The following is a 25514-nucleotide window of genomic DNA, read 5'->3' on the forward strand; positions in this document are numbered from 1 at the left end:
AGTCTGTAATAAAAGCCTAACGCTTCCTACAGCTTCACAGTGCATTACTGAGCCTATGTTTCAAATTGGCAGACTTTAACACAGTGGTAGCACACAAAACAGATGAATGTCAATACATATTCATGCCATGGGCTAATAATGCAGCAGCAGAAACACAAGAAAGATCAACACTCCATCTAGTTCTGTGTTCTCTTCTTGACAGGAACATCTACTAAATGCTGCAGAAAAGGGTGAAAATGCCCAAATATGTAGCTGTGTGATGTGTTTGTGTTGAGTTGGTGGGGAAATTTCTTCCTCATTGTAGCTGATGATCAGCTCATGCATTGAAGCATAAAGATTGGTAGCTGATGTAAATCTTATCCTAGCTTGTATAACTGCAGGTAAAGCAGTGGAGCGTATCCATACTTTGTGCAATTCTTGGTCCAATTGATATAGCAGGAGGACATGAAGGAACTTAGCTCGTTGGAACATAACACAATTTTAGGAACGGGAAAAATTATTTTGTCCTAACAAGCCTGCTACATGTTATGTAACTTTCAGCCCACATTCTTCCAGTAAAAGTCCAGATTCTAAATCCTAAATTCATGCCTACTCTTTGCTGTGATGGCCTCCTATGGCAATTTTTGCCATATGTTTAGTATTCACTGAGTGAAAATTTTCTGCTTGAGAATCCTATTTTCTCTCAATCATTAAAAAGCGAGTCAAGATAATTTACTCTTAAACACCTTGTTCAGAGTCTGGAGGGCCTCCCACTAGGTCACCTCCAAATCTCTGCCTACTGGAGGCATCAGAACCATTCTTTTATTTCCAGATTTCAGTCTCTTACTGTTTTTCCAATAGGCACCATGAACTTCTCTCTCAGCCAAGTGTGCACATATTGGGGCTGTTTGGTGAAGGTAAGTATGACTGAATACACACCTCATGCCACATTCTCTTAATGGAATATATGTTTCTCTACGGTGGCAGCTGTCCAGGGTAGAATGTGCTTCATCTGTTTAAAGATCTGCCTTCCTATTTATATGCAATGTGTATATGTACTAATAATTCCAAAGAAAATGCATTACACTTTGCATCCTTAGGGTTTTTAAATTAGCAGGAAAAGTTTCTGACCTCAAGAAGTACATTTTGCCCCCATAGAATTGAAGTACACCTCAACCTCGATATAACGCTGTCCTTGGGAGCCAAAAAATCTTACCGTGTTATAGGTGAAACCGTGTTCTGTTGAACTTGCTTTGATCCACCAGAGTGTGCAGCCCCTTCCCCCCTCGCCCGAGCACTGCTTTACCGCGTTATATCCAAATTCATGTTATATCGGGCGGCGTTATATCGAGGTAGCAGTGTACTGATTACGCCACTGCTCCCAGAAGAGAAAATTAACAACAGAATGAAAAACAAATCTCATTAGGAATTCAAGTAGCCTACTCCTTTCTCAAGATTATCTGTTTACAGGAGGCATATGTGGTTTGGCTATGAGTATGTCTGTTTAGGTCTATGAGTACTTAGCTTCAGATGTGCAGTGCTGGAACTTGCTTCTACCACTTTGACACACCCAAGCTGATCTTACTTGCCTCTCACATTGAAAGCCTCAAGACGTAACTATGGAGAGCCATTGAGAATAAGATTAGTAAAATAAAGAGCAAGGGGGGTTATTTGACAGCCCCGTTTGGGGGTGGAGGAGGAGGGGAAATTGAACACTGGGAGAAAGAGGGGGAGGCTTGGCTGCTGTCACCAAAAGTGTAACCTAGCAACCTGAACACAATCAGGGACAAAGTAAACAGACTTTTTAACAGAAGTGAGGTAACTTTGCATGCCTCCCTCCAGACCGTGGGAGCAAAGGGGACTCATTCCCCAAGCTATGATAGCAGTGTAAATGGTGAGTAGGTCCTTTATATATATATTTAATAACAGGCACATTTCTGGCTTTTACTGCTTTTCTTTGTTCAAATACCACAGTCCCAACCTTCCCTTTGAAACAGCAGCCCTCTGAAATGTAGGAAGCTGGGGAGAGGAAGCTTCTAGCAAGTAGCCCTGCTTTATGCAAATATGTCCGAACAAGCTATGGTCCCAGGCCACCTGTGTGTGAAAAGAAAGGTACACTTGCACATAAAATGGCTGGGATGGGCAGGTAGGTAGCTTCATAATTCCCAAAGTCTGAGACTTAGTGCTGCTGCTTTTATAGCCCTCATGTTTGAGTGTCCACTCCCCCACATTACCTTGGTTTTTATTGTTTGTGTTTTTTTTATCTCATACCTGAGCCTATGAGGTATTCAGGACTCTCAACTCCCATTAGCTTCAGGAGGAGTTGACAGTGCTCAGCATTTTGCAAGATCAGGCTAATTTTGTTTCTCGGCTCTGACTATTTACATGATTAGCAGAGTCCCTGCTGGCGTTATTTTATGTATTTATTTATTTGCATTACCATTGATTTTGGTTGGGGTCTCCAGGTACAGAGCCCCATTGTGCTAGTCGCTGTACATAAATGTAGAATGAACCAGTCCCTGCTCTGAATAGCTTACAATCTATATAAATAGATAAGATAAACAAATGATGGGAGAATATAAGTACCATTATCTTCATTTACAGTGGAGGAATTGAAGCATAGAGAGATTAAGTGTCTTGCCCCAGGTCACACAAGAGATCTGTGGAACAGCTAAGATTTGAATGTAGCTCTGCTAAATTGCAGTCTACCAGCTTAATCACAAGACCATCCTGCCTGTGCCTTCTGGGCATACTACTATTAGGAAGGTTTCACCTGAATTAAAATACATTCTTAGGGAGTTTTCAAAGAGTTATAGAAATGAGGGGTGAAAAGATTCATTAGGTCATCTAATTAAAGTACAACATACACCAATCCTATACACCTCAGCTGGGAAACCAACTATATGTATACAGCTCACAATTTTGATTCATACAGTAGATGCATCACAATAGTGAAACTGCCACAAGTCTGTTTCACAAGGGGAAGAACCAGCCCCAAATTACTGGGGAGATGAGGATCAGGGCCACCCGGGGGGGCAAGTATGGCAATTTGCCCCAGGCCCCACAGGGGCCCCCACGAGAATATAGTATTGCAACTTTTTTTTATGGAAGGGGCCCCCGAAATTGCTTTGCCCCAGGCCCCCTAAATCCTCTGGGCAGCCCTGCAGAGGATTTATTTAAATGAACTTTAATTAAATAACTCACAGTGACTTGTTAAGGTGTCATCTGTCTGATGACTGTGAGGGCTGCCTGGACTTCTTACGGCCCACTGTTTACATGTGACTGCATTGCTGGGGTGCTGCTGAATATGAGGGGGGTATCAGAATCTCCTCCTAGGCCTGGTCACTGAGACCCACACTACAGTTTGCAAAATACTTCTTTAAACTTCCTTTGCTTGCTGCCCAGCTGCCTCTTCAGCACCAGGCATTCTTTAGAATTACCATGGGGATGGCAAGGTGGTGGTTTGGCCTAGGTAGGGCATGGACAAAATAGCTTTCAAACAGATATTCAGGCACTGACCTTTAAAAAGCTGTAGTTTCTAAACTCCTAGCTAAAGAAATGCTCAAGCAAATATAGATAAACTGTATGTCAATGATCTCCCCAGTGGGCTCCACTTTAGTTACATTTGAAATGGTGAATTATGAAACAGAGGGTAGAGGGAAATGATAGCACCTAAAGCGTCTTCCTGTGGTTTGTTCTGCCCTTTTTTAGTACGTGTGGCGTGTTTGAAACAAACCTATGCCCATGGGTACTGAGCAATGACTCCCACTAATCCCTGATAAGCACCAACCCACACCCAAGGCCTGTTGTGTGATTTAGGGATTCATTGTGCAGTCACAAGGTGACCAGTGTCATGATTCCTGAGGGAACCCATGAAAGCCCTGAGGGAGTAAGTCTTTGTTTCTATTTGTAAATGCTACTTCAGGAAGCACCTGCCAAAACAGTGTGGTATAATAATACTTCCCCCTTATAGAATGTTTTATAAACATTCACTAATCCTCACAACACCCCTGTGAGGGAGATACTGTTAGCCCCATTTTACAGGTGAGGAAACTGACACAAAGAGAGGTCAATGGTTTGAGTTGTTGTGAGAGCTCAACACCTCTCAAACCATGGTATAAGTGAGTTCAGGAGCTGAATGTACCTTAAATTATAGCAATTGTGCAAAGAAAGATTCTGTCTCCCCACACAACAGATGGAGAGTGTCTCCATAGGTATATAGAACATGTACATAGAATCCATGTGTCTGAATTCCCAACTGAACTGTGCAGCTACGGATGCTGGAATAATCACCAATTTTTCTGTATTGTCATAGAATCACTAAAATGGCAACAGAGATAAAGAACTTGGAACCTGTTCTTCAGCAGCTGGAGTAAGTACCCAAGTGCCAGTCCCTATATTTGGAAGAAACATCTAAGCAGCAATGCCATGAGTGAGCAGGTGGGAAAGCAGCAGCTTGTACCCCTGCAAACAGTAACTGAGCTGATGGGGCTTCTGACTAAATATGGTCATATGGGGTGGTGATGGGTGTTTCATTGCTGACAGAGGAAGCCTGCTGGGCCCATCTCCATCAGGCAGACAAAAGAAACATTCTGCTTGAAGTTTGGCATGTTAGCTTTCTAGCTAATAAACCTGTACACACCAGGTTTCCTGTGCAGTGACATAAGCAGAGTTCAAGTTACATTGTGCGGTAACAACACTGAGTGACGTACAATCAAAAAGTCTGGTTTTGGTTTTCATTTTGAAACCATGGATGATAACTACAGAGGCAGCATCCATTCCCAGAACTAAACCTGGGTGAATCGTTCATAACAAATAATTCACAATGAATGTCACCTTGTTTCCTGTTCCCACTTTGTTTGCAAAAAGAGAACATTTTTCTGAACTATTTTTGCAGTATGAAATTATTCACTGAGCAATTTCTGCTGATAATCCTTGGTCTGTGGCTTGATTATGAGCAGTTTGTTGGGGATGTTCAGTGACTTCAGAGTGAGCTGTTTTATTTGGATGCCCAGGGCTAGATTCTCTATATGTGAGCTGACCCTTTTACACTGTCCTTGGGACAAAGGAGGCATAACAGGATTACTGGGGTTTCTCCTTTTGTAGGTGAATTCCAGGCTGGTATAGAAGCCGAGTAGCCAGTTGTATGCCACCTTTTCATGCCCTGCTCCAAAGATCCCGGGGGCACATCAGGCAGAAGAGGCATGTTGGGGTAATTCTGAGACAGCAGAACAGCCATCTAAGGGGCTATTATAGCTGGGGTAGGTTACAACAACCTGAGGCTGTTCTTATACTTACAGGAGAGGATGAACTGTCCCCTGGCTGCCCCCAGCCTCAGTGGGGTGCAAAGGTGGCTCTAAACCAGGGGTGGGCAAACTTTTTGGGCTGAGGCACACATCCGGGTGGGGAAATTGTATGCAGGGCTGGGGCAGGGGGTTGGGGTGCAGGAGGGAGTGCAGGGTGTGGTGTGGAGGAAGGGGCTCAGGGCAAGGGATTGGGGCAGAGGAGGGGTGCGGGCTGTATGAGGGGGCTCAGGGAAGGAGGTTGAGGTGCAAGAGGAGTGCGGGGTGCAGGAGGGGGCTCAAGGCAGGGGTGCAGGAGGGGTGTGGACTGTGGGAGGGGGTGCATGGGGTGCAGAGTGCAGCAGGGAGCTCAGGGCAGGGGGTTGGGGTGCACAGGGGTGTGGGGTGTACGACGGAGCTCAAGGCAGGGAGTTGGGGTGCAGGAGGGGTGCGAGGTGCAGGCAGAGGGCTTAGGGCAGGGAGTTGGGGGGTGGGGTGCAGGAGGGGTTCGGGCTCCGGCCTGGCACTGCTTACCTAAAGCAGCTCCAGGGTGGCAGCGGCACGCACCAGGGCCAGGGCAGGCTCCCTGCCTTCCTGCTCTGTCCCCAGCCCCGCGCCGCTCCAGGAAGCGCTGCAGCCCCTGGGGGAGGGGGGGGAGGAGGAGGGCTCCTCGTGCGCTACTCTTGCTGTGCCTCCAGGTACCTCCCCCGAAGCTCCCATTGGCCACGGTTCCCCGTTCCCAGCCAATGGAGCTGCGGGGGGAGTGTCTGGATGCAAGGTCAATGCACGGTGCCCTCTGCCCCCCGCCCCAGGGGCCGCAGGGAAGTGGTGCTGGCTGCTTCTGAGAGCGGTGCGGGGCCCACGGCACTGGTGGGGGCAATCCCACAGGCTGGATCCAAAACCCTGAGGGGCCGGATCTGGCCCGCTGGCCATAGTTTGCCCATCCCTGCTCTAAACCACCTTTTTCCCAGCACCCCAAGTCTTGCCCATAGTACACAGAATATGTTTCCATTCCCTGATTGGATGAGCACAATGCTTAGAATCAGGTTTCTGATGCAAATACTCATGGTAATGAATTCAAATTCACTTTCTACAAGAGTTGCCTGAAAACATGCCATTTCTACAAACATGGCTGTCAATCAACTTGTATTCATGTGTAAAGCAAACACAGAAGGGCTCTCAATGAATATTCAGGCAAAATTCAGCATTCACTCAGCTCTGCTCAGCGGTTAATAGCCCCTGTTTGAAATACTGCCTGGGCCTACAAATCACTTCCAAAGAAACCTTCCCTGCTCATCATTCTTCTGCTGCAACAGAGAGCATTTTGAAAACTTTGTTCCTGCCAAAGCATAGAGCACTCTGATACTTAGTGGGCTGCCATCGGGAAGTACATGGGGAGTCCTAAAATGGTCTTTTTTTGTAGCACTTCAAAAGGATCAGAGCTGAGTTAAGATGATCATGAGGAAAAATCAGAACCCACATATTCCTGGGTCTCCTCTGCTTCTGATCTAGGAAACAGAACACTGAGCCAGACACTCCAGTAAAATATGATGATTTTTTTTCTAGCTAAGAAATGCACTGCAGCATGAGCATGATGCTGCAATGGCTCCTGCTCCTCATATTAGCGTTGATGCTGATAATGCTGGGAGTCATCTGATGAAATGCCAGCTAATGATCTTCTGAGTGGAGGAGTTTTTGTCAGTTTTGAGAATGTGATCTCAGTGCTGTGGTAAAGTTGTACTTCTAACCTTGCCTGTCTCAGCAGATGACAGATTAGGAAGCCATGACTCTGAGTCACTCATCAAAGCTGCCAGCTGAGGCAGTTCTCAGTTGCTTTTGTTTTCATGGGGGTTTCCTCAGAAGGCTCCTTTTTCTGCATGTCAGCAGAAACACAGGAGTCTGTGTGGGCTTGCTTCTCAGCTTCCATACTCATGTGAGCTCTTGCTGGCCTACAGGTAACAACAAAATGTTCGCATAAATACAGAACGGACCTGTTCAACACACGTTACATTGAAAGCAAACTTTCCTATCAGCTTCTCTTCACTCGGGTATTTCATTCAAGCTGTTTTTCCTCAGTAAATTTGTCTAGAGCATTAAGTGCATTTCAGGTGGGTACAAAATTCAGATTCAAGATTTTCCTTTCTGTAAATGAAGCATTCTAACAAAGTCTGCTCCAATGTCAATAAGGGAGAGGATTCCCTCAGTTTGCCGCAATCCCTTGGGATGTGGAGGAAAAGAATAGGTGATGGTGGATCTCTCTGCCTGGTCACAATGGCCTTGGGGTGAAATCCCTGAAAGGAAGATAACCTGCACTGGAGTTTGATGCCTACTTGGAATGGACTCTTACTCTGTCTTCCATGAACCTGACTTGTACCTAAGATATAGACATTTTCATAAAATGTGATTGCAGGCTGATAAGTGGTTTTTTTCTCTTTTTCTCCAAGAACCAAGTGTATATCTGCTAAGGAGAAGATGGAGATGTTAAGGAGCCCAGTTGCTGGTCCAGTCAAAGGAAAAGACATCACAGCATTAGCAGGGAAACTCAAACACGTGGCCCTGAACACGCCACTGCGGTTTAGTACGGAGGCCATGAGACCCCAGTCAAAGAACAACTCTCGCTTTGGCAACCTCAGCCACCATTCCTTCTTCTCACGGCACAACCCCCATCCTCACCGAGTGACCCACATCCAAGGTATGGCCTTAGGATGGGGGGCAGGAAACGGGAATTGAAGGCATTAATTATGTGGCCATTCTTTGCTGAGGAGCAGAGGTCAGATGGGATGGGAGGAAACAGAAAAATCCATGTAATGCTTCAGCACAGGCCTGATTGCAGAGTACAGTGGGATATGAGGAAAGTAGCAGAACTCTGACTGCATAATGTTTCTAGAGTAAGTGTTGTCCTGATAGTTATTCTGAGCAGCTGTGATAATCTGAGACTCCTTAGGTTAATCCCATGCATGTCTTTGCTCCATCCCAGGACCTAGTTCAGAAAATCAGCTACTGCATCATCTGGATAAAATAATCCCAGCTGTGTATTTGCAGTAGTGTAATTCATCCAAATTGTATATTCCCTAACTAAATAGAGATCTATAAACAGAGGTGCTTCAGGAATCCATTCAGTATTATTGGGGCCAGGGAGGAAAATTGATCTATGTATGCCATAGCAGAACGCATGCACCTACAGATTTATTATTCAGGCAGAAAGTAACTATAAATGCTGTGTGTGTTACGCAAGGTGAAAGACACAATTTTCTTGTGTGCTTCTTCCACTGAGTTACTCACTGATATTTGCCTCTTTTCATTTTCTTTTGTAGGCTTAAATGGCGTCCCCATCTGTATGGTTAATGACGGGTGGTCTGTGCTGACCCCTCTGTCACCTCATCCAATGATAAAAGGCCAGCTTTCTACTACCGTATTGGGGGTACCAGGGGCTCAGATGCCCATTGGAGATCCACATAGTAATCTGGTCCCCAGGTTAACTGTAGGTTAGTGTGCTGTAGACTGCTTGATCAGGATGCCCTGTTAGATGGCCTTTTGTCCAATTAAGCGGAATTCCTTAATTAACAGAATTAATCATGCTGTTCCTGAAATGGTTCTCAAATGACTTCACTTGTTTTGACTTGCTACAGGACTGGAGGTAGATCAGGTCTTACATTGACAAAAGGCTCAGCCTGATTATTTTTCCTGCCCCTCTGAGCTGAAGTGGTTTTGAACCAGAGGAACATAACGCCAGGTTTCAGAGACATCATGTATTGCCACACAGCACTGGTGGAAAAGCAGATTTACCCTGGCAGAAGTCTTCCTGTGGTATACAAAAGCACCATCAGCTTCTCATTTTTACAAGGGCCAGATAACCCTATTTTAGAACCACTTAACCGCTTGCACGTATCCCAAGCAAGTGGAATTACCATGGCAATTAAGTGATGGGCCATGCCATTAAATATCATCATCAGGTTTAAATTGGTTCCTTGCAAACAACCTAATTAACAGTATCTCAAATAAATGGAGTGAGAGTAATTATTTCCTAACCCTAAAGCCTCTTATATTAGAGCAGTGGTTTTCAACCAGGGGTACCCATAGCACTGGGGGTACTCAGAAATCTTCCTCATCTAGATATTTGCCTAGTTTTATAACAAGTGACATAAAAAGCACTAGCAAAGTCAGTACAAACTAAAATTTCATACCGACAGTGACTTGTTTATATTGCTCTATATTCTATACACTGAAATGTAAGTACAATATTTATATTCCAATTGATTTATTTTATAATTATATAGCAAAAATGAGAAAGTAAGCGATTTTTCAGTAATGGTGTGCTGTGACAGTTTTGTATTTTTATGTCTGATTTTTCAAAGCTAGTAGTTTTTAAGTGAGGTGAAACTTGGTGGTACACAAGACAAATCAGACTCCTGAGAGGGGTACAGTAGGCTGAAAAGGTTGAGAGCCACTGGGTTAGAGGTGCCTGCTTGTCCTTTCCCACCTTTCAGAGATATCACTGTGAGCACAGTGCCCCTTTGTTCTGGACTCCTCCGCATTCTCCAGCAGCTTTATTTCTGGCAATATGAAGCCATGGGTTCTCCCTTCACCTGGAAGGCATCAGACCTCAGACATGCACAATGCTTTGGTGTTGCACCAACCACCTGATACAACAGAACCCAAGGAGGGGGCAGGGTGTCTGATTCTGAACTGCCCAACTTGAGCAAGAGGCTGTGGCGCACAGGGCTCTCACCATGATTTTAGTGGTCTCGTTTTTAGCCTTCTGTACCCCCGCAGCCCTGATCCTCCCTGCAGAGCCCAGAGCCCAAACAGGAGGCTTTAACCGTGGAAAAGATCAGAGATTTGAGAGATTCTCCCCTCTTCCCTCCCCTCCTCATCCTCTCATACAGCTCTGCAACAACCCTCCTGTCTGTATGAGCCTCTATCTCCTTCCCATATTATACTATGACGTTTGCACATGCATGTTTGTGTTACCTCTAGGGCTACTCATGGTGTGAAATATGGGAACCTTCCTTTCCACTTGCTCTCATACAAAGAGTATCACTGCTCAAGATACAGTACATCCCATAATACACTGTAATATATCCAGTGGTTGTAGCTACCATTTATTTGTGTCTCATTTCCATCCAAGCTCTGTAGGGGAACTGTTGGCCTCAGGATGAGACCATTCAAATTCTTTTCCACAGTGAAAATAGGAAGTCATGGATGCCTAGGGGGAGGAATTCAAAGTGTGGTCTCTGTTCAGACATATGCAAGGTTTATAAGTGCTGTAGGAACTAAGTGGTTCTACTATACTGAGCTTTCTCACGTCTCCTCTCTCTCACAGGGACATTGTCAGATGCATGGAGAGAAGAACTGAGGGAACTTGCTGCCAGAGTTAGTGCTTCCTCCTCCACTGAAGTGGAGCAAAAGGAAGTGGTGAGTTTTTCATACTGCGAGCATGACACTTAGGGCTGCTTTGCTATTGAGTGTCATCTAACCAACACCTGGAATGAAATAAAGAAATGGAGGAGAGGGAGCAGAAAAACCTGAAGAGAGTTTTTTTATGAGCCTGCTATATCGCTACCATAGGTCACGTGTCTGTTGGTGACAGCATCAAGACTTGAAGGGTCATGTGGAAATCTATTTTGTAAAGATGGGTAATTTAAAACTATTTACTCCTAATCTAAACAAGGCAAAATGTGCAATGGAATGTGACCTATGCCCAGATCTGGAGATCCCCAAATTTTGAAGGTTGACCGAAATCTGAACCCAGAACCAAATTTTGCAGATGATTTCTTTGCTTTTATAATGTGCTGGATCGTAACTTCTGGATCTCTACTATCCCATTCTCTGTGGTGTTTAATATCTGGAGCCAAAATTTGTAGTTTGAGTCTTTAACAACTACACAGAGGGGACCACACCAAAAGGAGAAGTGGGTCAACACTAGTTTTTCACCTCTTGACACATAGGCTCAAATCTACTTTAGGGTACAGACGAAATTGGTGTGTAAAAGCACATCACAAAACAATCGCACAACGGCACAACTGTTAATCTCCAGTGGAGGGAGGATCAGGACCTACAGGATGTTGCAGGTCAAGATTACGGAGCCATGAAAGATCATGGTTGGACACAGCAGAGGTGTTTTAGGTCAGGATCAAAGGACACTGGCAGTGCTGTGGGGGGCCAGAACTAGAATACCAATGCGTATTACAGATCAGGATTGAGGTGCATATGTAGCACTGCGTAGAAGAAGTTTACACAACCTCTGCATGCACTGTATCAGCTCCAGTGAGTGCTATCAGTCACTCACTTTCAAGAGCACCAAATTTAGCACCCTGGATTAGCATTCTTTAATAGTGGGACCGGATAATGTCAGTGTTAACTTATAAATGATTATAGCTGCGTAAGGACAGCTATGGGTTTAGATGCAGTGTTTGGGTTTTGACCATTCAGTTGTCTGTCTCTTCTGACTGACAGCAGTAGGTGGTGCACAAGTTTCAATTTTAAATAAAACATTGTTTGTAAAATCAGTGCACAGTTCACAGCTGGAGAGAAACACACCTCCCAGGTGAGCTTTTAGTACCACACAGTAGCTTCACTTTAACAGCAGCGGGTGCATTCATACTTTTTGCAACAGACAGGCACCTCTTTGATGAAGATTTCCCCTTTTGTCACAGACTTTTTACACTCAGTCTTGTTCTAATCATTTTATCTCCTGTGCAAGCCCTGTCCCACTCTCAGCCCTCTAATCAGAAAGCATGTGTGCACTTGCATTTTAACAGGCGGAAGAGCCCCGGAGAGCAACACAGTACTCAGCAGAAACTGGGCGCCTCATCCCACCTTCTTCTCGGGCAACAGCCCGCCATACCCCCCAACAGTTGTGCCGGAATAATGCAAAGAACAAAGGCAAAGATGCTGCCCTGTCTTTCCAGGACCAAGAGCTGGTAGTAAGTAGAACATAATGAGAAAGAGTAGCTACACCTGGTACTTCCTGCTGCTCACTTCCTCTGTGTGACTGTTTTTCCTTTAGGACTGTCGCAGTGTAGGTACATTCCATCCCGTGTGCCGGGTCAGGTATGGAAAAAAACTGTACAGCACCCCGTTAGGTCTGTGTTCGTGTCTCTGACTATAAAACATGGTACTACGGCCTAGCGGCTGGAGTCAGTAAAGCAGCCCTTCCACTCAGGGCAGCTTGGCCTAATGGCCAGAGTCAATAAAGTAACCCAGCTCGGTGGGACTGCATGGCTGATTGGCCCATTGCGGGAGTGGGGCGCCACTTAGGGGTGTGTGGAGTGATACCTCTCCAGCATATCATCAAGGATCTACAAACTATCCTGAAGGACGATCCCTCACTCTCACAGACCTTGGGAGAGGCCAGTCCTCTCTTACAGATTTGCTTCAGGTTGCCCCAACCTGAAGCAAATACTCACCAGCAACCACACAACAGAAACACTAACCCAGGAACCTATCCTTGCAACAAAGTCCGTTGCCAACTCTGTCCACATATCTATTCAAGGGACACCATCATAGGACCTAATCACATCAGCCACACCATCAGGGGCTCATTCACCTGCACATCTACCAATGTGATATATGCCATCATGTGCCAGCAATGCCTCTCTGCCATGTACATTGGCCAAACCGAACAATCTCTACGCAAAAGAATAAATGAACACAAATCAGACTTCAACCTCCTGGACATTCAATTACAGATCTAAAAGTCGCAATTCTTCAACAAAAAAACTTCAAAAACAGACTCCAATGAGAAACTGCAGAACTGGAATTAATCTGCAAACTGGACACCATTAAATTAGGCTTGCATAAAAACTGGGTGTGGATGGGTCATTATACAAACTAAAAACTATTCCTCCATGCTAATTTTTCCTCTCCTGTTACTCACACCTTCTTGTCAACTGTTTGAAATGGGCCACCCTGATTATCACTACAAACGTTTTTTTCCTCCTGCTGATAATAGCCCACCTTAATTGATTAGTCTCGTTAGAATTGGTATGGCAACACCCATTTTTTCATGTTCTCTGTATATATATCTTCCTACTGTATTTTCCACTGCATGCATCTGATGAAGTGGGTTTAGCCCATGAAAGCTTATGCCCAAATAAATTTGTAAGTCTCAAAGGTTCCACAAGTATTCCTCGTTCTTTTTACTGTTAAAACTATGTGCCTTATTTTTAACTTGAATTGGTCTGGCTTCAACTTCTAGCCCTTGGTTCTTGTTCTGCCTTTCTCTGTTATATTAAAATGCCACTTAGTACCTGGTATTTTCTCCCCATTAAGATACTTGTACATTGTAATCAAGTCATCGCTCAATAGTCTTTTAGATAAACTAAATAGATTGAGCTCTTAAAGACATTTTCTCTAACTTTCAAATAATTTTGTGGCTCTTTTCTGCACCCGATTGAATTTTTCAACATCTTTTTAAAAATGTGGCCACCATAACTGGATGCAGTATTCTAATATTAAAAAAAAAAAAGTCTTACCAATGTCATATGCAGAAGTAAAAATCATTTCCCTAATCCTACTCACTATTCCCCTGGTTTATACATCCAAAGACTGTATTAGCCATTCTTTTGTTCCTGGATGTATGACTTCACCTTTGGCTGAAAATTTTGATATTTACTTCGAGATCATTAATTAAAATGTTGACTGATGACAGGCGGGGCAGGGAATAGAGGACTGACGTGTGTAAACAATGGGAAGGGAATAAATACTGCTCTTGTAGGAGTCATTTCCTCCCTCCCTCAAGGAGACAAGTTTATTTACTAGAAGTTGGTTTGTTTCTTACATCTTGGATTTGATATGGTTTTGTTTGTAAAGGGTGAAGTGACAGCAGACAGCACCAGGTTAATTGCAGAAAGGCAGCTGAAAGGGGTATTAAGAAGAGAGATTCATGAGAATCTGCAGCAGTGCCCAAGAAACATTTTGAAGTTCATCTCCTCTGTAGGCTGGGAAGAGAATGAGAAGTTCCAGTTTAGCATGTATAGCAAGTGTAACTAGGCCTGCCCCTGATTTGCTAACTCTAAGCACAATAGATAGAGGGAAACAAGAGATGGTAAAAAAAAACCCAGAATATGAGACATGCGTTCACTCCTAACTGCTAAAGTACTCTGATGTGGTGCGTTTGAGTGCCTGTATACAGGGACACTGGTCAGAAAGAGGTGAGATGCAGTGCAACGGAAAACCCAATGTCCTAACAAGTTTAGTCCAATTTAAACACTGACTCAGTGATCAGGGCCTTATCCTAGTCTCTGTTGGGGAGGAGAGGGGGATATCTACCCTTGCACACAGTAGGCTTTGATAGATCATCCTCTACTGCTTTTATTATATTTAAAAATGTGTAGGTTAGACCCTGGGCAGGGAACAGTAACTCATAAAACTGAAAGACAAAGTCCACACCTGTACGGTGTCTAGATAAGCAAGGTGCCTGTGTATGCATACCCTAATGACCTCCTGTTTTCCTGTGTTCCAGGTACAATCAGTGTCACTCTGACCTGATCATGCTGTCACTTTCTACTTTGCTCTTCTGCCAACAGATTTTGGAGCTGCTGTGTCAGATCCTGCAGACAGACTCCTTGTCGGCTATTCAGCAATGGCTGCTCACAGCTGGTCCGAGGGGTGAGGAGAACCTGGAACCTCAACTTGGTGCCTGGGCAAGAGGAATAGACACCCACTTCTATTCTCAGAGTTTGGCACACTAATTATCTCTACTTCAGCAACCACAAGTTTATTCCCAATACACACTTTACAGCCTTTCAGATCAACCGAGTTTGTGGAGTACACATTTTTCTATGAGGGAAAAGTTGCTTCTGGGAGGAAAGATTCCTTTGGAAAGAATCTTTTAGGGTTTTCTAATGACCTGGTTTGCAGTAACTGGTGAAGAACTAAGGATATGAATTCTGCTTGGTGTTCAGGGACTCAGATGCTGCGATGATGAGATTGGTATAGAATCTGGACAGATGGATGGCGTGCATGGCTTTCTAAAAATTGTCTCTCTCTAGTCTCAGTTTTTTCTTCATTCTATCTTTCCTGCCAGTGATTGTCTTTTGGGTCTCACTGACTGTTATTGAATATGGCCCAGCATCAGAGTAAAGGACTGTTTCTATGTAAAAGTTGTAGGCCAAAACTTTCAAAGTAAGGTTCCTAAATCAATTACCTGATTTCCACAGGTGCTGAGTTCCCATTGACCTCAATGGGGGCTTCAGGTGCTCAGTACCTATGAAAGTCAGATCACTTATTTATCTGCTTAAATATTTCTTTAAAGGCCTAGCGTTAGGCTTTTATGTTTGAATATTTTGCTTCTGAGTTACAGGCTGCAGCTTAAGGTAATGCTGCTGCTGCTGAATTCAGGCTTCACTATTGAGTTCCAATATAAAAATGCAGCTGTAGGAAGATAAATATTGTTGGTCAGATTGTATTTATTGTATTCATTTTAAGGGTATTTGTTCTGGGTGTGTACCAGTTGAGTAGGGGAAATCCCTATTTCCACAAAAAGGGAACAGTGGGAGCTAGAGTGGCTCTTCTATCTTAGGTAGCACTGTAGCTCGCGGCTCCATGGACCTGTATTGCAGCAAGAGACCATTACACATGCCACTCTCCCAAGAACAGGGTATCACTGGAGTCCTGCTGTACTTCTGATTGATCAACTTCTCTCTGCTCTCCTTGAACACATGCTGCTTATAGGGGGTGAAGAAAGTGACAGAATCCAAGGCATAGGGAAATCATTTTGTGACATTCAAATGTTTCCAGATCGGAACCTCTCTCTCTCTCTCTGTTGTAACAGGTGAGATATTGTTTCTTCTGCTGCCTACTTGTCTTCCTTTCATTACAGAAAAGGATCTTGTTATGAGGATGTTGCAGACTGCAACTGCCAACCTACAACCGGAGCCCAAATCCTTGAGCACAAGCATGGAGCAGAGACTTCAGTCCCAGATGTCCCAGACTGCAGTGGGCCTGTCCTCCAGAGGGCAACACTTGGGAAGGAATCATCCAGTCAGGTTCTCTCATAAAAACTATTCAACTGGATGTTCACAGTGTGACAGAGAACTGAAACATTTCACTTACTGAGGGCTGGAGACATGTTGGATACATTAGTTTGCATATACAGCAGCAAGAAGAGAGAAAGAGGCTGTTACACAGCAAGAGATTCATCAAGCAAACAATAAAACTGATTTTGTCCACCTACTTAGCTCTCCTCTCCACATTTCAACTGGTTTAACTGAAGGCCTGATCCAAAGCCCATTTAAGGCAATGGCATGGCTTGCAGTCGTTGCTCAATGGGGGCCCATTATTTCAGTAGCACATGGGTCAGAGATTAAGGTGAACTGGTAAAATCGTGCCGAGGCTTGGATTTCAGTACTTGTACGTGGACTTCCAGTCAATAGCATGAGCAGAGTAACTAGAAAATAAAAATACACAAACACAGGAAGTGAATGGCAAAGTGGCAGACTAATGCAACCTTTCATTTTCATGACTACCAGGTTTACTCAAAATTTAGAATTTTAGATTTAGAAAAATACTTAGTTTTCTCTGCATTTCTTTATAACAGATTATCTCAGAGTCCGAAGCAAGAACCCATTCCAGAGGAAGACAAGCCAGGTAAAAATATTATTATAAGTAAATACTTTGTATTTATTACATACTCCCTTTGAATCCAAGGGTCTTAAGACATTTTATAAACATTAATTAATTAAGCAGCAATAGACCTTTGAGGTAAGGAAGTATTTTACCCATTTTATGGGTGATGCCTTAGAGAAGTTAAGTGATTTCCCAAGAGTTACACAGTGAACTAATGGCAGAGCTAAGAATAGAAACCAAGAGGTCCTGGCTCCCAGGCCAATGCTCTAACCACTTGATCAGACTTTCTGAACATTCACACCTTACTATGAGAGCAAGAATATACTACAGATAGACAAATAAATGACAGCAAATTCCTTGCAGGCTATATTTTGGTAACACAGAGTAGGAGTTCAGATAGCCTTTTTGTGGTTACCTCTGAGTGAACAGTAATGCATGCCCTGTGAAAGAATCATAGAATATTAGGGTTGGAAGGGACCTCAGGAGGTCATCTAGTCCAATCCCCTGCTCAAAGCAGGACCAATCCCCAACTAAATCATCCCAGCCAGGGCTTTGTCAAGCCTGACCTTAAAAACCTCTAATGAAGGAGAGTAGGTAACCCATTCCAGTGCTTCACTACACTCCTAGTGAGAGAGTTTTTCCTAATATCCAACCTAAACCTCCCCCACTCCAACTTGAGACCATTACTCCTTGTTCTATCATCTGCTACCGAGAACAATCTAGATCCATCCTCTTTGGAACCCCTTTTCAGGTAGTTGAAAGCAGCTATCAAATCCCACCTCATTCTTCTCTTCTGCAGACTAAACAATCGCAGTACCCTCATCCTCTCATAAGTCACATGCTCCAGCCCCCTAATCATTTTTGTTGCCCTCCGCTGGACTCTTTCTAAGTTTTCCACATCCTTCTTGTAGTGTGGGGCCCAAAACTGGACACAGTACTCCAAATGAGGCCACACCAATGTCGAATAGAGGGGAATGATCACGTCCCTCGATCTGCTGGCAATGCCCCTACTTATACAGCCCAAAATGCCGCTAGCATACTGTCAACTCATATCCAGCTTCTTGTCCAATGTAACCCATAGGTCCTTTTCTGCAAAACTGCTGCCTAGTGATTCAGTCTCTAGTCTGTAGCAGTGCATGGCCATTTTCAAAAGTCATTTAGGCACTTAGACACAGACAACATCTCTTAGATCCAGATTTTTAAAGGTATTTAGATGCTTTAAAATGCAAATAAGCACCCAGCTGGAATTTTAAAAGTAGTTAAGTACCTAACTCCCATTGATTTCAATAGGAGATAGGTGTGTAGGGGCTTTTGAAAATCCTACTAGGTGCCTATCTACTTTTGTAGGTGCCTAAATACTTTAAAAATCTGGCCTTCAGGCTCTGAAAATGTTATCCATATGGGCAAGGAGTTAGCTACTCTGTGAGATTATAACTGGTGTTGACCCACATCGACATAAGCGCCGACTCCGTGAGTGCTCTGGGGCTGGAGCACCCATGGGGAAAAATTAGTGGGTGCTTAGCACCCACAGGCAGCCAAGCTCTTCTCACTCCCCGCCCCACCTCCTCCTCCGAGTGCGCCGTGTTCCCACTCCTCCACCTACCTACCAGCACTTCCCGCCCAGCCGCCACCAGACAGCTGTTTGGCAACCAACAAGCTTTTGGAGGGAGGGGGAGGAGAGGGAATGTGGCACATTCAGGGGAGGAGGTGGGGAAGAGGCAGGTCCAAGGCGAGGATTTGGGGAAGGGCTTGGAATAGGGGCAGGGAGGGGGCGGAGTTGGGGTGAGGACTTTGGGGAAGGGGTTGGAATGGGGGCAGGGAAGGGATGGGAAGGGGCAGGGCAGGGGCAGGGCCTCATGGAAGGGATGGAGTTGAGGTGGGGCCAGGGGCAGAGTGGGGGGTTGAGCACCCACGGGACAGAGGGGAAGATGGTGCCTATGCACATTGACCCATCCCAAATTATTTTTCATTTTCAGTGCGTATGGGTACTGCAGAAGTTCTCCAGTTCCATTTATCCCAGGAAGGAAAGCAGAACCAGCCAGATCCACCCAATTAACATGGAATCTTCTCTCATTCCTGATGGAAGAACCTCAAGAAGTGCTAGCACATTTCCTGCTATAGCTGCAGTGTTTTACTCTCATTACTCACCTAGTGAAGAAGTGTTCTGTAGAGTACATGAAAAGGCATGCAATATCCAGTATCACATAATCTCTCTCTTCACTTTGACATCATATGTTGAGACATGGCAAATTTAAACAGAATTTGTTTAATGACTGTGCCATAGACATTAAGTCATACTGTAGAATGGGTCTCTGTGAAATTCCGAACATCCCCATAGCTGTAGATGCTTAAAGTACTGCTTCTGCTATGATCTGGTTGAGTATTTGGTTCAATATGCAGAATCACAAAGAGAATGTGGCTGGTTTTTTTTCGTGATCTCAGATGCAGGAGGTGCATGGCTCATAAGGTGGGTTGACTCGCTGATTGAAAGATTGGCCATTAAACATTTCAGGCCTTTCTCTCAGATCCCATGGGTAGCGTTGAGCAATTGCTCACCATTCCAAAGGACTCAAATCAGTCCTGTCAGTGCTTCTTTAAAGCCACTGACGGAGACAGAGCCATTCTGAGTGATTCTCAGCTCTTTGGCTCCTTTTCACTAAACACAGCTGCTGCCTCATTACTTTCCCACTACATGCCAGGAGGTAGCAATCTGGATGAAGAACTGGTTGCAATTCAATCCAAATAAGAGAGAAGTGATGTTTGTTCACAGAGGCATTTAGAGGACTGGGTGGAAACACCACCTATGGAGGGTGTATGTCTGCATTCTGGCAAAATAGCTCACAGCTGCTTGATCTTACTAGATCCATCACCCCTGCTCTTGACTTCTCAGGTAGCAGTGGTGGCCTGCAATTCCTTTTGTCATCTATGGCTGTATGATTTTTCTTCTAATGTGGACCTTAGAACAATCTTCCATGTCTTTGTCTCCGCCAGGCTAGGTTACTGAAATGTGCAGATTTCTTTGGTAAAGACATCATTGCATATCAATTACTTGTATAAAGACTGTACGACTCCTAGTATTTGCCTGTGGTCCTTTTAGGAATAAACTATCTGCTTGTGTAGCCAGCTGATCTCTGTGACTCCTGCCACTCTGTGATCAGCTTAAAGCATCTGGAAGAAGCAGAGCAGAGCACAGCACTATGGCCACTGCAGTCAGAGCAGAAACTGGAGATGCTGAGAGGCTTAATTAGGGTTTCTGAAGTGCTTTGGTGAAAGGTGCCATAACACTGTAATCTTGTGTTCCCATTTCATGTTGCCACCGAGATTTCAAATTAGTGCAAGCATTTGCACCAGAATATCATGGAAATTGGAGGTTCTTGCTACAGAGCTTCTGTCCAGTGGGCCACAGAACCAAGCAAGAAAGTAAGCTGGGTCTGGTACTTTATGCACATGCAGAGAATTCAATAGCAAGCTGCTCATTAACAAGTTGAGGTGCTTTATGGTGTCCACGCATCTCTTCAATGCAACTCTATTTCTTAATAAAAGTAGTGTTCCGAATCAGAATCATGTTAGTAGGCTTTGCTGGAGACAGAAGAGCAAATCTACAAAGGAATACAATAGTACTGCATGCGATACCTACACAATACCAAGTCAATCTAGTGCCCAGTACTATAAAGGTATGAGATGTTGAACTTCTACGGGCCAAAGCCCATAGACCAAACCATTAGAATCCTCTGCCCCACAAACCAGTAAGTCCAGTCTCCAACCACATTGTTCATGTGTGTGCGTGTATGCACAAAGTGATTGCTGGTCTGTAATACGTTTCCTTGCCTCAAACACAGGTGACATGGAAATGAATGAATGAACAGGCATCCCACACCTGGTTGTGTGCTAAAACAGCTTCTGAGTGCATTGAGTGACTCCAAACTTGGTGCAGAAAAGGACAATGGTTCTGAGCGGAATGGGGGCTGATGGGAGATGACACACTTGCATGACCATCCATTCCATGAAGCAAGCTCAGCTCCATTACACCTTACTGTGAAAGGTCAGAATTGGGATTTTAAGTGGTTTGCCAGCAGAGCTCGGCATAAGCAGACTAAGCAATTGCTCAGGGCCCTGAGCGGCTCAAGGGCCCCCCCATTCACTTTTTAGTATGTGTTGGGGGGCAAAATATCCCTGCTTAAGACCCCTAATGGGCTAGCACCACCTCTGTAATAATTGCCAGACTTGTTACTTTGCACATATATGTCACCTTCCTGAGGAGCTCAAAGTGCTCTGCAAAACTTCAAAACACCCTTGTGAGGTGGGTGAATTTTATGCCATTTTTCAGGAAGGGAAACTCAGTCTCACAGAGATTAAGACCTTGTGTACACTGAGCTTTTAGCTACCAGTTTCAAAACCAGAGTAAGCTGCAAATTGCATTGCACCAATATAAACTGTGCATGCACTATGGATTTGCACTAGTGCAGCTACACCAATGGCTAAAGTCCCAATATAGACAAGGCCTAAATAACTAGCTCAGTGGGTCAGTGGCAGAGCCAGGAATAATGCCATGGAGCAGAAGTCAGTAGGACTCAAGTCCTATTTTGTATATGCGCAATCTGTGGGGAACTGTGCATGACCAGTTCATCACCCCATAACCTATGTTAAGAGTTTGTAAATAAATTAGTTCAAAATCTTCACAAAAATCCTGTTAGAGCTCTTGTTTTTCCCTCCTTTCCCTGGCTGCGCCACACTTCCTTCCCCTGCCAACACATTTGTCTGAAATGTAAGACCCTGTGAAATGCGAGGCACACTGCACTTGGTATAGTCAGACAAGTGGGTTAGCAGGGGCAATGGGGCTGGTAAGTGAGTGTCCTTTGATCTCAAGCCAAATCCCTAACACACTGCAAGATGCAGTCTTTAGTTATCGTTCCTCTCCAGAGGTCATTACTCTCTCTACATGCAAATCTCTCCCAAAAACCCATTTCAGTTGTGACTCAGAGATACAAATTGATTAAGGCCCCTCTGAACTGGGTGCTTGAAGATTAGACATCATATAAAAACATTATGGGTGGAATTTTCATAGGAGATCTAAGGGACTTAGACACCCAATTTCTACTGATTTAGGCTCAGTTTACATCGCAGCATTTGTAATCTAGCATGGCCAGTTACCTTACAACCTGTCATATGTTGTCGATCACAGTTCCCCAGCCTTTTGATTATGTGTTTGTCTATTATAAGGTCTTCCTGGCAAAGGACATTCCTCCTTCTGTGCTTGGAGAGCACCTAGCACAGGGGTAGGCAACCTATGGCACACATGCCGAAGGTGGCGCATGAGCTGATTTTTAGTGGCATTCACACTGCCCGGGTCCTGGCCACCAGTCCGGGGGGCTCTGCATTTTAATTTAATTTTAAATTAAGCTTCTTAAACATTTAAAAAACCTTAGTTACTTTACATACAACAATAGTTTAGTTATATATTATAGACTTATAGAAAAGAGACCTTCTAAAAACATTAAAATGTATTACGGACATGCCAAACCTTAAATTAGAGTGAATAAATGAAGACTCGGCATAGCACTTCTGAAAGGTACTGTTCTCGTAACCCTAATGCCCTACTTTTCAGAATTATTTTCTTCTGAAACAGATTACAATTCTGATCATCTTTCACAGACACTTGGTGAAGTGCTGTGATAGAGGCCTGAGATTAATTGAAAGTGTGTGTGTGTGTGTGTGTGTGTTTTCTATTCAATAAGCTTCATTCACAGAGCCCAGCTTTCTTATTCCTCTCCAGCCTGGCCCTTTAAGTAACCTGATCCTAGAGGCTGGAACTCCACAGCCCCTGAAAAGGGAAGGAAGAGGGATGATTCTGCTGCTGCTTTTTGGGCCACTTTCTTGTCAATTTTCCTTCCTTTCTTTCCCGTACAGAGGGGGAAGTGGCTAGGAGCGGAGAGCGGGTATGTTTCAGGGGACAGAGCTTCTCTTCTGAACCCCCAGGCAGATTCAGCAGGGCAGACTCCAGACTGTTGCCTTTTCTCCACCCAGAAATCAATTTTGCATTTTTTGTTGATTTCCTTGTTGCAGGCTTTGGCAAATCCAAATGATTTCCAAATGTTTTATTTCTTTTGCTGCTGTGGCTGCTGCTACTGCTGCTGGGGGTTAGAGCAAGGGATTAATGATTTGCTTCTCTTTCAATGTGTAATTCAGGAATAGGGAGAAGGTCAGGCCTGGTCACCTGACATTGTGAATCCTGTCAATTCTGGCCACTCTGGAGGGGGTTTGTTGTATTTTCCTCCTGCCCCGCTCCCTGCCCTGTCTTTTCTTTAGCCTTCTCCTCTTTCCCTAGCACTCTGTTTTGCTCACACACAATCCCCACCATGAATTCACAAGCAGCTTCAGGACACATCTGGCTGATTTTCTTTTTCTTTACCAGCTCAGCAAAAGGTAAGAGACTTTGCACTTCAGCTTCTGAAATGGCATGAAAAGAGAAAGGATCCTGTGGACCTGAGATACAGGATGCTTGTCACACCTTACACAAAACTCTGTATAATGCCTAGTGCTTACTGGAATTCTAGATCTCAAAATTATAGTCCCACAGTCAAAGAAGGGAAGTAGAAGGAAAGCTCTGAAAATGCTCACATTTCTAATCTCTTTATGAAGATTCATTAGCATAGGAAGTAACAACAGCTTGTGCATCTGCAGAATTCAGGGACAGGTGGCTGGCTATAACTTAGTTTCAGGCTTCCTGATTAGAAGCTTCTCTCTGGGTGCCTGGAAATACAGGAAATACTGGCCTTTAAAGATTCAACGTCATGTAAACGAAGCCAGCACCAGTTACCTCTGATACACAGAGAATGGTTTAAGGAATTCAGCTAGATTTACACCTATGTATCCCTGGATCTACTATGGAGTTTTCCTTTCATGGAGACTTTGGCATCCTTTGGGGAGAGTTTTAAAACCTGTTTTGCTGGTCATTATAAAGGATCAGATGACAGAATTCCAAAACACTTCAGTAACCTACTACATTCGCAATGAATTGGAAGAATAGTAGGTCCCTTTGAGAATTTCAAGCACAACTGTATCTTTAGATAATGGATTGAATGGATTATTCCTCATGGCAAAAGCAAACACAAAAATCAGAGTCAATCTTTAAGTATATACAGAGTATAAAATACACAAGAAGATTGATCTCAGATAATTCTAGACATACTATGTAAAATGAAAAATTAAAGAATATTAAGGCTGAGGTAGAAAAACAAAAATATTCTGAGGCAAGGCCTCTCCAGCATCTTTATCATAGCATGCTGTGGTTAGGTAAATAATTAAGTTAGGGACAGGGGGTTATGACTTAGCTACAGTTCTCATCACTGCTACTTTAAAACAGGCAAAAGAGTGGATGAAAGGGGGAGTATGTACTCTCTTCCCTCACCATTAAATATTCTAGGTTGTCCAAGGTAGGATGGAATGAATGGTCATCTCTGTAAGAATCCTTCAAACTTTCCTGAGCATGAACATATCCATGGAACTGTGCTATAGGACTAGAATTCAGTCCTTGGAAAGAAACCTCTGACACCGGCAGCAGTGGACAGGAGTAGGAAATGAAAAAGGGACTGAAGTCTTCTGTTGAGAGCTAATCTCCAAGCTCCCATGTGAAGTCTTTGAAGGCCCACAGCAGGGTTCCTGTTTTTATTTACCTTTCAGCAGAATTGTGCAAGCTAATCCTTAATAGATTGTGTGAATTGTGCAAGCTAATCCAGTGAATCAACCACTATGAACCCTAGGAAAAGATCTCCTGACACTCAAATATTTCAGTGACGGGCATGCTACAAGAACCTACACAGAATACAATAGAAAAAAACTGCACCAAATGAAGAAAGTTTGTACAGGTTTCCACTGGTTGACAATAGCAAATGTTATTGTATTATGATTCCAGCAATCTATAATTCAACAGTTTGTAAGGGATTAAGAAATAGAATGAAGGTTCCCTGTAAATTGTGAGTGGATGGAGTTTACATACAGCACTACTCAAAGGTGAATGATAGGGCTACTTAGTAACTTTACCCAAGGTCTCAGAGACCACAGCAGATAGTGGAAGAAGATCCTCATCTGATATAATTTGTCATAGCTCCATTGTTATAATTCCATTGACTTCAGTAGAGTTATAACAACTTAGACCAGCTGAGGATTTGCTCCAGGCTGTATATTCAAACTGGTGGTGAGACACTACAGTGCACATAATTAATTTTAATAGGCCCACATTTGGCTGCTAAAGTTGCTATGGACCTGTGCTGGGTAATTACATAGACCAACGAACTCTTCCATGCAATGATGTTTTGTTAACAAAGGTATCTTACTAAATTTTCATCCTTAGTCCTTGATAAACCCCAGATATATGAATGATAAGCTGGGGAGGGAGGGATCAGGAAATCCATTCCTTTATTTTCTCATTTAAACAAAAACACTTTCCCACAACCAAGGAAAGAGGCAGTACCACTGGGCAAACAGACGTATGTGCATTTGCTGGAAATGTGTATCCATTCCTGAAAAATATAGTGCGTATATTGGTAGTGTAGCAGTGTCCTACTTGTATTGGTTGAAGAGGGGGACTGGGGCATTAAGCATTTTCTAACTAAGACTCGTTGTATCCACCTATCAGTATTGGTGCAATATTGTCTATTTCAAAAAGCAAAGCAATACAATTCA

General features: G+C 43.9%; 2 protein-coding genes across 5 annotated transcripts in view; both read left to right on the plus strand.

The window, feature by feature from the left end:
* The first annotated feature begins 1749 nt into the window (after positions 1–1749).
* On the plus strand, positions 1750–20020 carry TBATA (thymus, brain and testes associated). 3 transcript variants are annotated; one of them, XM_045022730.1, is made up of 10 exons: positions 1750–1873; positions 4295–4351; positions 7706–7953; positions 8576–8746; positions 10585–10676; positions 12023–12187; positions 14792–14942; positions 16087–16252; positions 16804–16853; positions 18809–20020. In XM_045022730.1, the coding sequence occupies exons 2-10, from the start codon at positions 4305–4307 to the stop codon at positions 18886–18888; spliced, it is 1170 nt and encodes a 389-aa protein (XP_044878665.1). In that variant the 5' UTR covers positions 1750–1873; positions 4295–4304; the 3' UTR covers positions 18889–20020. The 3 variants fall into 3 exon arrangements, with proteins under 3 accessions (XP_044878665.1, XP_044878666.1, XP_044878667.1); XM_045022731.1 differs by having other exon boundaries at positions 14792–14873; positions 18809–20019; XM_045022732.1 differs by lacking the exons at positions 1750–1873; positions 4295–4351 and adding an exon at positions 6101–6329.
* Positions 20021–23041: 3021 nt separating this feature from the next.
* LOC123375045 (microsomal triglyceride transfer protein-like) overlaps positions 23042–25514 on the plus strand; it is a 33366-nt gene continuing 30893 nt past the window's right edge. Inside the window, exon 1 of one of the 2 annotated variants that reach the window (XM_045025612.1) lies at positions 23042–23255. In XM_045025612.1, the coding sequence (XP_044881547.1) occupies positions 23189–23255 (67 nt within the window). In that variant the 5' untranslated portion in view covers positions 23042–23188. The remainder of the gene's footprint in view (positions 23256–25514) is intronic. The other variant, XM_045025611.1, reaches the window with a different exon arrangement.

The sequence above is a fragment of the Mauremys mutica genome, chromosome 7 (assembly GCF_020497125.1).
Source record: "Mauremys mutica isolate MM-2020 ecotype Southern chromosome 7, ASM2049712v1, whole genome shotgun sequence".
Taxonomy (NCBI): Eukaryota; Metazoa; Chordata; order Testudines; family Geoemydidae; genus Mauremys; species Mauremys mutica.

What these genes read in the sequence shown, in the direction of transcription:
- TBATA (XM_045022730.1), top strand. Translation starts at nt 4,305, where the DNA reads ATGGCAACAGAGATAAAGAACTTGGAACCTGTTCTTCAGCAGCTGGA. An exon ending in CCGAGTGACCCACATCCAAG is followed by an intron (nt 7,954 to 8,575) that starts GTATGGCCTTAG and finishes TTTCTTTTGTAG; the next exon opens with GCTTAAATGGCGTCCCCATC. An exon ending in GGAAGGAATCATCCAGTCAG is followed by an intron (nt 16,253 to 16,803) that starts GTTCTCTCATAA and finishes TCTTTATAACAG; the next exon opens with ATTATCTCAGAGTCCGAAGC.